General features: G+C 37.7%; 1 protein-coding gene across 4 annotated transcripts in view; it reads left to right on the top strand.

Annotated features, from left to right (window-relative positions):
- Positions 1-15,877, top strand: part of LOC124591625 (tetratricopeptide repeat protein 14 homolog) — an 88,865-nt gene that overhangs the window by 53,131 nt on the left and 19,857 nt on the right. For 3 of the 4 annotated variants that reach the window (XM_047131750.1, XM_047131747.1, XM_047131749.1), the window contains exons 6-13: positions 1,740-1,957; positions 3,321-3,461; positions 9,104-9,295; positions 10,309-10,431; positions 11,090-11,368; positions 11,604-11,789; positions 11,865-11,953; positions 12,064-12,132. In XM_047131750.1, coding sequence (XP_046987706.1) covers positions 1,740-1,957; positions 3,321-3,461; positions 9,104-9,295; positions 10,309-10,431; positions 11,090-11,368; positions 11,604-11,789; positions 11,865-11,953; positions 12,064-12,132 — 1,297 coding nt within the window. Of the gene's footprint in view, positions 1-1,739; positions 1,958-2,450; positions 2,614-3,320; positions 3,462-9,103; positions 9,296-10,308; positions 10,432-11,089; positions 11,369-11,603; positions 11,790-11,864; positions 11,954-12,063; positions 12,133-15,877 lie in introns of those variants that run through there. The other variant, XM_047131752.1, reaches the window with a different exon arrangement.

Raw genomic sequence — 15,877 nt, 5'->3', positions numbered from 1 at the left:
TATGGTGAAGCTGGAGGTAACGGAAAAGCTGCTTTCCAGCAGGGTGCTGTTCAGACAGATAATGTAGATAGTTGTGTGTGGAGGATGGGCATGAAACCCTATCTCTAATGTAACCCTATCTCACTGTAAGCATATGGGAAGTTATTAGTCCAGTCCTGTATCTTTGTGTTTGTGTATAACACCCATAGGTATCCTGTACCCTCAGCTAAGTAATAGTAACTGATAACTGCACAGGATAGTGTAGTTGAGTGCTTCCCTCCCTTGTAAAGGTGGTCCCAGTTGTATTGGGAACATTTGGAACACAATACAGTAAGATCTGCATGCCCGGTAGCCAACACCTGTCTGTCTCTCATAATTGGTATTTGCAGTCTTAAGGTCAGTTGCACTTCTTTACTTTTTTGAAATACATCTTCTATGTCCTACGTTTTTTACCTGTGTGTTCTGCAAATCAAATTATTAGTAGTGTTCAGTGATTCATCTTTATACACAGTGGTCACTGTTTGGATTAGTGCAAGATTATTATTACCTTGTATTATAGAGGAAGAAAAGTTTTGACTGCTTGTTAGAGCCTTCTCTCCTCCTCACATTTGAGTTATCACTAAACTTTTTCAGAAAACGTAAAATACGGGTTTCACTGTATTTTGTGATTTTGTCACAGGCTCACACATTGTACTGCCAATCAAAACTTTCAAGGAAAATGTTCCAGTTTTTGGAGCAGGTCATTTTACTGTTGTATTTTTTACAAGGATAATTAAAAATCTTATTACTGGTGGATTCTCAAGAAATCATTTATTGTTAAAATTTATAATTTATTTTCTTATATATAAAAATATATATTCTATTTCATTTCTTTAGAAACCAGGATGAATGCTATAATATTGGAACATCAACAAGAACTTTTAACTCATGTTCTCAGTACATAAAAGCTGCTGATTTGTATGTAGCCAGTTTTTAATATGATAAATGTCTTAACAGACTGAGGAATATTAATTTTGAAGATTTGGAAGATCTAGTCTCACTGACAGCCAGAAAGGTAATTGTAATGTCAGTTACACATAAGACCTTACCACGTATTGCGTATGACATTTCACATTAAATAACCACCACATCAAAATATTTTAAGCAGTTGTGCTGACAATGTAGCTCTCCCCATGGCAGAATTTAAAGCTTGCTTTACAATAGTTGACAGTCCTAGGATGTTACCTGTATAAGGTACCTGTTAACTATTTTTTTCTAATTTTTTTACCCTAAATGGCTGTTGTCCCCTGTTGTATGAAGACATACAGTTTGAAAAGTTTTTGACTTTTACATCTTAATAATAAAAAGAGAGTGTAACCTTCAACCAAATATTATCTTACAAATTTTATAATTTTGTAGATAACGGTGAAATTTTATAATTTTGTAGATAATGGAGTGTTGGTATAATGTGATACAGCTACTTTGGAGACACCAGTTTTGTGTTGACAACGATGTGTGGCAAGAACAGTGGACAAGGACAATTTTACATGTGGCTAGTAATTTATGAACTACTTGCTTTTTAGGCGTAATTTTGTGCTTCAAAACAAATTAAGTTCTAATAACATTTCGAAAATGTAATACAGTGCATTGTGTACTATGCTGTGGTGAAAGGAAAGATAAACCATTAAATTTTGTTAACACAGCAAGAAGTGTCCTATTTGTTTTGTGGAGTTGTAGATACAAGTCTAATTTTGATGAACTTTGATTTCTATTGGTTGTAGGCCTTCTGCCCTATGTCGAGCATGATTCCAGCAGCTGACAAGAAGTCCGTTACGCGTAACTACCTTGTCAATGACACGGTGTGCTGTGAGGTGCTGGAAGTGATGCCAGACACTGAGAAGCTTGTGGTTGGTATGAAGGGCTTTGCTCTTCCTCCCGATTCCGAGTATTCGTGTCGTCTTGGCTTAATCACCAGTGAAGATTTCCCAGAGATGTATAAGTAAGTAACCTTGAGCTGTAACTTCACAATTGCAGAGTTTTTGATATTTACATAAATGTGTAGATCACTATTTTGAAATTGTCAAATGAGGATAATTTGTAGGAGAGGATTTAAAATTATCAAGGGATGTGGGTATGCATGAGCATGCATAGGAAAAATGAAATAACTGTATAAGTCTTCAAAAAATAATTTGAAAGTTTTTTCTTGCTTTCTTTATAGTTCCCTGATTTCACAAAAAGTGGGAATGGTGTTGAAAGAACGAACTTAAATATTTTTGCTTCAATAATCAATTTGAAGACTTTAATATTAATGTTTCTTTATTTGACATTACAGCATGTATAAACATACAAAGCAATCAAGTGAAATACCAGTAATGCATATGATTGCAAAAATCCAGCAACTATACTGTTTTGTTGGGAAAGCAAAAAGTGATGCACAAGCTTGTAGACCAGTCAGGAAAGACTTCATTTGGATATAGGGTTCCCTTTGCAGCATTGCACAACACAAGAATTACAACACCATCATGTCCTTTTGTGTATACCAGCTCAACTGACTAGGGAGATGTTATTAAGAAATCTGAGATGGATGTATGAATTGTGTGCTTTTAAAAAGTCACGTACAGTAACATAACAGCTTTATAGCCAACAGAATGGCAGGTGAGATCCAGGTATTTTGCTGGTTCATTGATTAGCGGTGTGGAGAATTTATAAATTTGTCAGTATGTACAGAAACTATAGTCTTAAGTCCATGGATCAAAAACAATACCTTACATTTTTCAAACTAAGTTTGTATCAGGACAAAATGCAACAAAATGTCAATAGTCTTGGAAATTTTTAAAGAACATTTACACAGAAGTTATATATACTTAAGTTATAACCGTGGAATTTTTTTCAAATTTGGAATAAATATTTTGATTCATGTAAGTGTATTTGATACAAATCAAATTTTATCTGAATTATGTTATGACATGCTTAAGAGTTCTAACCTTAAAAGTCGGCCTTTCATCAGTTTGATGACCGCACTTTCATCTAGGGTATTCTCCTGTTTTAATGACCATAAACAATTGACTAAATTAAGAGCTAATCCATCATTTACTGAATTGACTGAAATAAAATTTATAACATATTAGAAAAATGTAAATTTTGTAGTTTTGAGTATGTTGTGAGAGCTTAATTTCTGTAAATATGACAGTTACCTATATGAATTGTGCCGTCACTAAACTCTTACAAAAACTATTCATTGCTTTCCACTTTCTTTGGATGACATGTATACGTTACTTTGAAGATGTCATTTCAAGATTAGTATTGGAAAGTAGGTAACTCTGCTGCTGAGTTTAATGTATAATATTTTTTGTTTCTCATAGGAAAACTCAAGACATGAAGGGAGAGTCCTACCAGAAAGTACTGGAGAAAACCTTAGGTTTCTACAACCCGAACAACATTAACTACTTGGCCAATTTACTTGGTCTTGGAAGCACCAATTATTCACACATGACTGGAATGCGGTAATTATCAATAGAATTAACGAAACATTGAAATATGTTTATAGAATCACACCTGGTGGATTAGTTTTGTTAGTATTTTCATTTGTACACCGTCGGTTGAAGATGGATTTTCACTTGGTTGAGTTTTTAGAGTGCATACTGAAAGAGGGTCATTTGTTAGGAAGAATCTTTTTTTTTTTATTAAGCTGACTTTGGTAGTGTCTATAAAGCTTTCCCATTAATGCCAGTTTGAGTTGAGACTGCAAATTTATTTTATGTTCTTCTTCACTTCCTGCTCATGCACGAACGTTAAACAGTGCCCAAGTGTTTTTCACAGTTTTGATTCATGGTTGTTAGTCTGGTAATTTTACATCAATGTTTGTCAAGCTTATGGTAGTTGCTAAAATTCTTCTCTGATTTCATCTTGGTTGCAGGCCATTTGTATTGTCACTAATTATTCGTACGGTGCCCTCTGTTTAGTGTTTCTCTTATTTGCAATTATTTCAGTAAATCTCAGTGTTATTAAATGGTAATGCCTTTATGACGGTGTGATGATATTCAGTTTTTATTGTGGTTGACCCAGTGTACTCCATAAGGAGTATTCTTAAAAGTAAATGTTTGAGTGGAGTAAGAATAGTAATAGGCTTAGCTTCTTTGTATTTATTAATTATTTACACAAGTCTTTGCTCATTTCCTTCAGTAAGTACAACTTGTTTTGAGAAACTTTTGTACAATCCCAGTGTTTGGTTCTGATAACACTTCCAGACTGATAAGAGGGAAGCGTCACTGCATATCTATTAAGAAGATGTGATGGTTTGTGTGTGATTTTATAACCTAGCCTTCGGCAAAGAGCTGCAGTTGACCGAGTGGATTGTCTTGTAGAATACAAAACTTTCTTGCTATCATTCTTTGCCTATTGGGTTTTTATACAGCTTTGTCAGTAGGTATTCTTACCACGTGGCAAAAGCCATATCAGTGTGTGCATAGTAACCAGTGGCATTTCCAAAATAACTGTATAGAGGCTGCCACAGTTTGTCGTGATGCTGAATCCATAGAATTTTCTGAAGCATGATTACAAATAACTGAACATCAGAATTGATCTCTCGGTGTAACATCTGCATCCATGTTTATCTTCCCCTTACTTTCTGTTAAAGTTGTTTTGATGATCCTAAATTTCTATTTCTCTCCATTACAAGTGCATGTGAAGATGTGTTGTCTTTGCTAAAAAGCTGGTCTCATGAAATTTTACTACAAATCTTTCCTGCTACAGATGAGTTCTTTGCATTTTGTGCTGGGTTTTTTTTCTTATCGATATACTGCTCCCCAAATACTGGTGTTTGCTGAGCTGCTGTTCCGACCTGTATGAAACACTGCCATCAGATGTTTTGGAAAACTATTAGGTGAAAAAATTTAATTTTGCACATCATAAAGTCTACAGTTGATAAAGAACTGAATTTCTTTTCATTATTTGCCTTAGTTACTGTGCTACATCAAATTAAGTAAAACATTGCATGAAATTTTAGAGATTTTGCAGAGGTAAAACAATGTTGCGCAAACTCTGCTTATCGTTGATTTTTGCTCGTATGTTTATACAGTGAATGAAATGTAGATAAGATACCGAAATTTTATTTAAAGTGGAGAGCGGAAGGATATCTTATTTTGGGTTTTACATATGAAGGGTACATGCGGACCTACGCCCATTCATGTCCTTGCGCATCACAAAACATGGTCTTAACACTCAGCATATCTCACAATTTGTATCGAAATCAGGTTTTCTGAAAACGATAGCATGCAATGAGGTGCATATATTGTCTGAAAAATACTCTTGAATTCAGACATCCATAGCACTGTAGGAAAATGTAAGCAGCATGTGTGTATGCATGTCCATATCACCTGGGGAACGGCGTAGCAGGACCTGTACACACAGCCACCACAGTGAAAAGGTGAAGTGCTGGTTACCTGAACACAACAGGAACTGTTATTTTATACTCCAGCAGAATTAGCCACAGCAATGCAAGGTTTTTTTTGTGTGGAAACCATGGATAAAAGTAAATGAGGCTAGCATTTTCTCCAAGAGAATGTCGTATCATCACACTTATGAAGAGAAGCAATAAAAATGTGTAAACACAGTTTTAATTTTATCAGAAAGGAAGAGGGACTTCGCAAAAAAAAGGAATTCTGACAGCTGGTTACTTTTAACCAAGAATGACATCCGTCACCTGTCAACAATCGTGTCCATTTGGCATCACCTGTCGACAATCGTGTCCATTTGGCATCACCTGTCGACAATCGTGTCCATTTGGCATCACCTGTCGACAATCGTGTCCATTTGGCATCACCTGTCGACAATCGTGTCCATTTGGCATCACCTGTCGACAATCGTGTCCATTTGGCATCACCTGTCGACAATCGTGTCCATTTGGCATCACCTGTCGACAATCGTGTCCATTTGGCATCACCTGTCGACAATCGTGTCCATTTGGCATCACCTGTCGACAATCGTGTCCATTTGGCATCACCTGTCGACAATCGTGTCCATTTGGCATCACCTGTCGACAATCGTGTCCATTTGGCATCACCTGTCGACAATCGTGTCCATTTGGCATCACCTGTCGACAATCGTGTCCATTTGGCATCACCTGTCGACAATCGTGTCCATTTGGCATCACCTGTCGACAATCGTGTCCATTTGGCATCACCTGTCGACAATCGTGTCCATTTGGCATCACCTGTCGACAATCGTGTCCATTTGGCATCAAATGATGAATTTTGGTGCCTTCGTACAACTTGTATTACTTCTACAAAGAGGAGACCACTTGAGGTACCTATATGCTTGCCAGTGTTTCGTCTCTGATTTATTCTACAGATAAAAGATAGGGATGAACTTTAGTGAATCATCTCAGTCTGGAATTTTAACTCAATTTACATTGTCCTCCTTTCTCTCTGGATTTCAATTGTGGAAACACGATTTGTAATAAAGTAAAGTAGTTTATAAAAATAAATGTTCATTATGCCTTTTTCCTGTTTGCACCGAGCGAGGTGGCGCAGTGGTTAGCACACTGGACTCGAATTCGGGAGGACGACGGTTCAATCCCGTCTCCGGCCATCCTGATTTAGGTTTTCCGTGATTTCCCTAAATTGCTTCAGGCAAATGCCGGGATGGTTCCTTTGAAAGGGCACGGCCGATTTCCTTCCCCATCCTTCCCTCACCCGAGCTTGCGCTCCGTCTCTAATGACCTCGTTGTCGATGGGACGTTAAACACTAATCTCCTCCTCCTCCTCCTCCTGTTTGCACATTTGGTCTGTTGCTGCTCTAGTCAAGGGAGGATGAACATGTGAAATCTTTCGTAAGACTGGTCCAACTTTTACGGTTACACATTTACTGAATACCACTACTCAGAAATTTCCTGTGTCTATCAATTTCTTTCCAGTTTATTTCCCAAATGTAGTATCAAATAAAAATCAGGTCTCTGGAGTTGCTTGACAATTCATCAGCTATATTTGTGGTTCATCTAAAATAGACAGTGTCTGAAATGTAGATGACCTCAGTGGTGTGTGGGTGCATACAATATTCTCACAGTTTTTAACTTAATATCACTCCAGTGAAACAGATTAGGCATTCACCAGTAAAATTGTATGCTAGATTAGTTACTTTGAAGAAAAGGTGTCCTTCCTGTGTCATCCATGTCTAATCAGACCTGAATTCCATTTTGAATCTTGTTTTTGGTGATTGAACTTTATCTTCATTTAAACCCTTGTTGTTAAAATTATTAATTTAATGCTGTCCTTTTTATGTCATTTGTGCAAAGTGCATGTAAATTTTTCTTTTGTATAAAGCATTTGAGAACAGTATTTCTTGGGCTACCATTGAATTCTTCTGTATCAATTCAGCATGTTTCCAGTGGATGTACTTAAGTGTATTCAGGCCCTGCAATGATGCTGGTAGGTCTGTGAAATACTTTTATACAGTTGTTTTGCTTATTCAACAGAATAGAAGATATTTTGAAAGGTTGTCCAACCACAAATATCTAGGGACAGGGGAAAAAATGACATGTGGCAACAATTCGAACATAAGATTCCTTAATTGTCCCATTGCTAAACCACATTTTTGGTTGTTCGCAATGTCCCATTAAAGGAACACTTTCTCCTTCTGAAATTCATGACTAATGAATTTATTTCTCTTTTTCTGTAGTTTGTCCAGCGGAAGTGCTGAATATTTATTGCAGAGCATTGTGAGAAATGCTGCTGTGTTTGAATCCAGCTGCTCATTTCGTAAGTTATAGAAACCAGGGAGCAGTTATCTTATTAATCTATTTAATATGAATTTGCATTGGTGATAAATTGTCAGGAACAATGAATTGTATAATGGCTTGGTATTCTAGTTGTAGTTGATGGAATGCACAGTAAGACTTCTTTCAAAATTCACTTACACCACTCTGCATGTCAGATTGACAAGTCTCTGTTGATCCATCATGGGTCAACAAATTGACAAGTGTCTTTTGCATTATTGCAAGACATAGTAACCTGGAACATAATAAATGTCATCGATAACAACATCTCTGTTTCAGATTTTTTTTCTTTATGTGCGTTGGAAATTGCATAACACATTTTGTTTTAGATGTGTGTGCTGGGAGTGAATGAACTGGTGACACTGGTACAGCTGTTGGAAATTCTACTCATTACTGATTACATATTGTTTTACACAGTTCTGTACTATTTCAACAGTAATACTAATATTGTCGAAGTTTTACAAACTTGTGACATTCAATATATTAATTTATTTTATTGGGAGATCAGTTCAAGAACAAATTTGTGAGTTGAATGTGATTGTGGTAAACTTTATTAAAACTTCGGTATTGCGTGTACTGAAAAGTCATGCAACCATGCTTTTATATAAAAGGTAAAATGCGCATACATAGGGGCAGAAATCCATTCCAGTACGATTATGCCATAGGTGGTAAATCATTGGAAGCGGTAACGACCGTAAAATACTTAGGAGTTACTATCCGGAGCGATCTGAAGTGGAATGATCACATAAAACAAATAGTGGGAAAAGCAGGCGCCAGGTTGAGATTCATAGGAAGAATTCTAAGAAAATGTGACTCATCGACGAAAGAAGTAGCTTACAAAACGCTTGTTCGTCCGATTCTTGAGTATTGCTCATCAGTATGGGACCCTTACCAGGTTGGATTAATAGAAGAGATAGACATGATCCAGCGAAAAGCAGCGTGATTCGTCATGGGGACATTTAGTCAGCGCGAGAGCGTTACGGAGATGCTGAACAAGCTCCAGTGGCGGACACTTCAAGAAAGGCGTTACGCAATACGGAGAGGTTTATTATCGAAATTACGAGAGAGCACATTCCGGGAAGAGATGGGCAACATATTACTACCGCCCACATATATCTCGCGTAATGATCACAACGAAAAGATCCGAGAAATTAGAGCAAATACGGAGACTTACAAGCAGTCGTTGTTCCCACGCACAATTCGTGAATGGAACAGGGAAGGGGGGATCAGATAGTGGTACAATAAGTACCCTCCGCCACACACCGTAAGGTGGCTCGCGGAGTATAGATGTAGATGTAGATGTAATCCATTTTCAAAATGTATGATTCTAAAATGAATGACTCTAAAAATGACTTTGTTTTGATGTTTTTGCAGTGGAAGATTCCCTGAGCAAGAGTATGCATCTGAACTTCGTCAGATACAAGCGAGCAAGTGGGCTTTCAGGAGTGTAGCCGAAGGCATTGAGCATTTCAAGTCAGGAAGGCATTCTGAGGCATTTCAGTGTTTGAACAAAGCATTGAACATCGATCCTCGGAATGTTGAAGGATTGGTGGCACGTGGAGCATTGTAAGAACCATGAAATTTTTTCTACCCTCATCATTACTGCTATAACTCCATAACAGTCATTCTCCTTAGCATTTTCAACCTATGTCACTGAATAATAAATTATTTTGAAAGTATTATTTACGTTTTAATAAATGTAGCTAAAATATATTGAAAAGGAAATGGCAACAAAATTGTGGCTGCTAAAGTGTGAAAATAGTCTTGTGCAAATCTGGAACATCTAAAGAGCAGGATACTTCATATTTATGCTTTAGAAAGTGAATTGAAAGGTGATATTTATTGCAAAAACCATAGATGTTGTAATTTTATACAGTGGAAAATCCAGGATGGAATGTAACAATATAGTGAAATGGAAAGTTGCTACTCACCATATAGCGGAGATGCTGAGTCGCGGATAGACAAAACAAAAATACTGTCACAAATAATAGCTTTCGGCCAGTAAAGTCTTCGTCAGAATTATACGGCAAACACAAATATACGTACTCGACGAGATGCAACTCGCACACACGTGTCTCACGATATTTTAAAAATTTGCAAGAGGAGGAGAAAAATCTTTAAACCATGGTTTCATCATCTGAGTAGTAGGCCCATATTGTCATCCAGTAACTGCTTGTTTTCCAATGGTCCATTCACACTGTACTGAGAAGATACAGATGAAAATGCAACATTAGCAGACTGTGTAAGCCAATGCTATCCCTAGTCATAGCTTTAATCAGTTACATTCTTGCATAAGCGCGCGCGCGCCCACACACACACACACACACACACACACACACACACACACACACACACAGAGAGAGAGAGAGAGAGAGAGAGAGAGAGAGAGAGAGAGAGAGAGAGAGACTTTCCAAAACCATTTTTCCTGTATTTCCTAAGTAGTAGCACATACTTCGTCACTTGTTACTTATTTGATGTCTCTCATTAAGTGTATTTAATGTATATGCAGAGCTGGTGATCATTTACACATAGTAAAGTGTGATTACTAATAATTAATCTGTGCTTTCATCCTCTTACAGATACGCAAATAGTGGCAGTTTCCAAAAAGCTATAGAAGATTTTGAAACAGCTCTAAAACTGAACCCCAACCACCAGAATGCTCGTAAATATGCTGGAGAAACATTGGTTGCTCTGGGGAGAAGGTGAGAACTACTGTTGTGTACATCTGTAACTATTAGGATTAGTTATAGAGGTAAACATATTTTAAGAGAATATAGTTTTAAAGGTTGTATTGTAAAATAGTGAATGTGCAAATTGAAGCAGAACAGTGGGGATAATGGGTGGGGACACTGAATTGTGTTTTAACTATTGAAAATATTGAACTTTCCAATTATTTTGTAGCATTTGAACAGATAAGTGTTCTATTTCATTTTATAGAGGAGATTTGCAGTGTAAGTGAGGTAAGAGTGTATTTATGAATGTGATAATTAATTCTTCATGCAGAAAGCTGTTTCACAGGACATTTCTGATCAGGTTTCCATTTTTTTAAATTCAATTTTTTCAGATCAACGTAGTATAATTTTAGTTACATTATTCAGAAGAAGATAACTGTAATGCCATATTGATAATACTAAGTGGAGCATATAGTGAGGCACACTTCATTGTTGGTATTGCAGAGTTTAATGATTTGGTGATATAGTTGATTTAGTTCATTAGGCAAGTCTTTGATTGACATTATCAGTGAAGTTCCCTGTAAGAAATTACAAGACTCACAAGAAGGCAGTCACTGAAGTCTTAATGCTACAATGCAATGATAATTTTATTTGTGATTTTGCTATTTATTCTTTCCCATAATTTCAGTTATGAAGATGAAAACAAATTTGACGAAGCCCTGAAAGCATACCAGAACTGCTTATCTCTCATACCATTTCACGAAGAAGCTCAAAATTCTATTGAATATTTGAAAAACAAGATTCTGAACAGCTCTAAATTATCAGATTCAGAAGTTACCATACCAGGCTTAAATTCTTCAAAATCGGCTGAAGTGAAAGAAACATTGAAGCAGTTACTGAAAAGCAATGAAGAGGAGGAGAAAAAGGAGAAAGAAAAATCGAAGTCCAAGAAGAAGAAAGAGAGGAAGTGAGTCATTATTTTCTTGTCTATAATGGAACCGATTGTAGCAGAATAATTTTTTGGATAAAGTTCATTGCATTATTGTAAATTTTAACTGCTGGCCAAGTTCATACTTGGCGTCTAATACAGTAATTACAGTTACTTTTCTTTACATTATAAGTAACCAGGAACATAGTAGCATGCAGTTTCTTTCATTGATGAAATACTCCAGCTTAAAGATGTAATCAAATTCTGCTTCTAGGTCTAGGAAACGGCGCCACCGTTCTAGTTCATCAAGTAGTACTTCCAGTTCAGCAAGTTCTCGGAGTTCGTCTTCTTCTTCATCATCGTCTTCAGATTCAAGCTCAGCTTCGTCGAGATCTGGATCCCATTCGCGTTCACGCTCACCTTCCAGGTCCCGAAAATCTTCAAAAAAGCACAGGAAAAGGTTTGTATGTACATTTGTAATTTGCATGAGAAACTTTGTGAGTAATAAATGACTAAATTATTATGTTGATTACAGTTCCAAAAAGAAAGAAGACAAGAGAGAGAAATCACTTTCACCGTTAAGCAAAAGAATGGCTCTCATGGATCCTAACAGTGAAGTTGAAGGTACGTTTTCAAGTCAAACATTTTGTTCTGGAGTGAAAGAAACATATCATTTTGATAAATTTCTGATCTTCAGCATGAAGTCTATTAATAAAGTTACGTAATTTTTTCAGGTCTTGGAGGTTTACTTGCGCAGAGGGTATCTCATTACAATCCACCTGCTGTTCCATTTTCTTTTACTCGTAAGTATTTAAGACTGTGTGTGTGTGTGTGTGTGTGTGTGTGTGTGTGTGCGCGCGCGCGCGAAAGAGAGACAGTCAGTCACACTTACGCATACCTTTTTTTAATCTGTAGGTGCATGTAAACAAAATTTTGTCATTGTGATATCTTTCAAGCAGTTTCTTTCAGATTATTGCAGAATTCAAATGGCTGGAAGCCCAGTACAGTTAATGTCTGTCATTGGCCACTGGAGTGTTGTCACATGGACTACCACTTACAGGCAACACATGGCATATCACTTTATAAGTGCTGTTATGGGGCCTACATACGTTTAGTATTTATTGACAATGGTAGTTCGTCTTGTCTTTAAGATATTGAAGTTAACCTCACACAATCAATAATATTGTCAATTGGCAATGCGAGTTTACAAGGTTAAGATGTCAGGCACCCAAAAGAAAGCATGTGCCACAGTTACTTTACCTGTAGCTGGTAAACATTTAAAAAGAGGAAGCAAGTCCGAGAATGGCTGAAAAAAGAAGTGATTGTTGGTATGTCGATTTACTGGCTAAAATTGTATTAGAAACGAAAGATGTCATAAACAATTTTCCTATGAGTCTTACATCTTAAGACAATTATTATTTTGATACAGTGAAAAATAGAGTAGGAATGGTGAGGCAGCACTGTCAATGAGAGATTTCATGTAACTGAGATTTCTGAAGACTGTTATCTTGAAGTTTAATGTTGTAATATCAGCAAACACAATTACAAAAATGTTACTGAAATCCATGAAGGAATTATATCTGTCCTGCAGTGATTTATTCTGGTAACTAACTTACTTTTTTATATATAAAATGGGTCAAGGCTGACAGATATTTTGCATTCTTTGCATATACAAGGTGCTATCCAAAATTTTCGGGACTGATGCTGCCATCTGTTAAAATCCTTTGGAGCAGTGGTCACTATCACCCTCGAAGTAGTTCCCATCCGCGTGTACACACCGGTCCCAGCACTTCTGCCACTGGTCAAACTTTTTCTGGAAGGCCTATTCTTTGAGGGTGTTTATCATGGCCAGCGATGCTTCTTGAAACCTCTCTAGAATATCGAACCGATGGCTTGTCAACTTGTTTCAGTTTTGGGAATAGCGCGAAGTCGCAAGGTGCCAAATCTGGTGAGTATGGTGGTTGGGGTACAACCGCCATGTTGTTTTTTTTGCCAAAAACGTCCTGGTGAGTAAGGATGTGTGACAGGATGCGTTGTGATGCAGCAGCCAGGTTCCTGGACGCCAAGGTTCGGGCCATCGGCGCCGCACGTTCTCATGGAGCCGTAGTAAAACGTCACAGTAGTACATGGAATTCACTGTTTGGTTGGGTGGGACAAATTCTTTGTGTGCCGTTCCCTTGGTATCAAAGAAAACGATGATCATGCTCTTTACGTTGCTCTTCACCAGACTTTCTTTTTTGTGTCTTGGAGAACTAGTCAAACACATGGGTACAGCTCATGCTCTGTCCCCCAAACACTTGTTGAATCATTGCAAGGGTCTCCACAGCACTTTTCCCGAGATTCGCACAGAATTTGATACACACGCGCAGTTCTGTTTGTGGATCCATCGTAAAATTGCCACACACCAAACACAGAGTATTATGAAAATCACTGTGGACACGCAACATGTCCTCCCAGCTGAATGCCACTCTGCACACTGACTCATCAGATATGCAGCTCTCGCCACCTAGCGGTGCAAAGATCTACTACTCGTACTTTCCAGATGGCAGCACCAGCCCTGAAAATTTTGGATTCCACCTTGTACATGGCGAGGCCTGCTAATTTCCAAATTAATATAGAAAGTGTACTACTGTATAGTCCTATTGAAACTGTTTTGTATTAAGACTGCTTGAATTGAATCTTAGACATGTTACACTCAAGGACAACTAAAAACCAAACCATCAGTGCTTGACTTCATTATTATTATTTTGTCTTGAGGTGTGATGGGTTTTTTCGGGTCTTGAGGTTTGAGGAGAAAGCGAGATGCTCTTTGGCTAGCTGAATTGGTTACATAACCACAGCCTTGTCATGTGCAATGTATCCAAGAAAACTGAGGTCAACAACTTGGTGGCAAAACCATTGATCGTGCTTGCATTGTTCATAGCGATTAAAGTTAGCCTGCATGAGCAAACTCCAAAAAGAAATGAGCACTAAATGCAAACTGTTTCTCATTCTGATTGGGTTGGTGAAACTATACTCAAATAGAAAGTAATGTCCCCCGCCTCTCTCTCTCTCTCTCTCTCTCTCTCTCTCTCTCTCTCTCTCTCCCCCCCCCCCCCCCCCCCCTCCATATTTTCACTGACTGCTAGCTGCAATCAGCTGCATTATCTGAAAGATGGTAGATACCAGTCACTACAGAGGCACTGAAACTTTCTGAAGTGGATGAGCAGCTGCTGGAAGCAGTAAGAAGTTCTGTAACAGGATCTGACTTTCATTATTCCACACTTCATCAGTTACTCTCTTTGTATACATCACAACCAACCTCTTGTCTAGTTTGGCGATTTTTTTCCATTGCCCCCAAATCAGTTCAGTTGCTTATAAGTGGCAGTGATAAGATGGTAGTCTTATGACGCTCTGTCCATATTTGGAAGTTACCTCATCGTTAAAGTGTTGGAAATTGTGGCCTATAAAGGAAAAAGAGTTTTAATGATCCTATTCTTTTCAGTGTGTCATTCACACTAACTTTGAGTTGTCAACGAATGAACAATGTCGTCTTTTCGAGAGGACAGTGTTGAAGTCTTACCCGGAATGGTATTGAGCATTGCCGAGAATAATTACTGATAGATTTTCTGAACTTGGTAACAACATGTATTTGAGCCAGTTTGAAAATGTTTCATTTCCTCCTGCTGTTCTGATGGTTACTTCAATCTGAAAAGCAGTTGCCAGCCACGAATAAAGTCCTGGTAGATACTGGCATACCAAAGAATACTATACCATATTTGCCAGTTATGAGTGCCGTACCTTCTACTTCTGTTGTCACTCCAACCTTAATGTAACAGTAACCTGTGCTCACCCGTGTTTCATCATTTCAGACAATTTCATACAAAAATCTGCACAACCATGCATCAACATTTTATGGCCTGAAATATTTTTGTATTTAGACTCATATTCTGCAGACCCATTCACAAAGTTTATTTGCTGCCTTCAAGTTGTTCAGCCTCGTGAAATGTCGTTCAAAGCTTACCTGATGTAGGCAGGCATCTGCTTTGACACTGAATTGCTTCTTGTGTGCGAGGATCAAGATTTGCAATTATGTGTTTCTCAATACTTCTCTTCTTGCCTGGCATGTGAAGACGAGGGTTCTGCTTCACTTCTTTCCTTCTCATTCTTTCCTTTACCAATACAAAGTATGGTCGATTCACTAACCTTAAAGTGTGGCTGCTTTGCGTGTGGCTATGTTTGAAACAGGTAGGAGAGGTCCCCATTTTCCGCCTGCCTCTCAAAGTATTTCTTAGCATTGCACACAAATTGTTACAATTGTCCTTCAACTGCTTTTCGTTGCATGGCTTTCTTTTCTGGTGTGTTTGCACTTTTGAATCCTGCGTCTGCCCCTTTTCTTTCATATTTCATCATGCATGACAACCACAACAAAAACAATATGTTGGCAGCTGTGTGTTGAGTGCTCTGATTGGAGGAAGGCAGCTTCATTGTGTGAAGTGTCAACTACCAAGTAATTTTAACCAGATTTTTTTATTAAACCTTGCAGGGCTCTTCTGCCATTGCTAAACA

This window comes from Schistocerca americana, chromosome 2 (assembly GCF_021461395.2).
Source record: "Schistocerca americana isolate TAMUIC-IGC-003095 chromosome 2, iqSchAmer2.1, whole genome shotgun sequence".
In the NCBI taxonomy this organism is placed as follows: Eukaryota; Metazoa; Arthropoda; class Insecta; order Orthoptera; family Acrididae; genus Schistocerca; species Schistocerca americana.
Note: the sequence above shows the minus strand (reverse complement) of the source record. Positions and strands in the feature narration are given on the sequence as shown.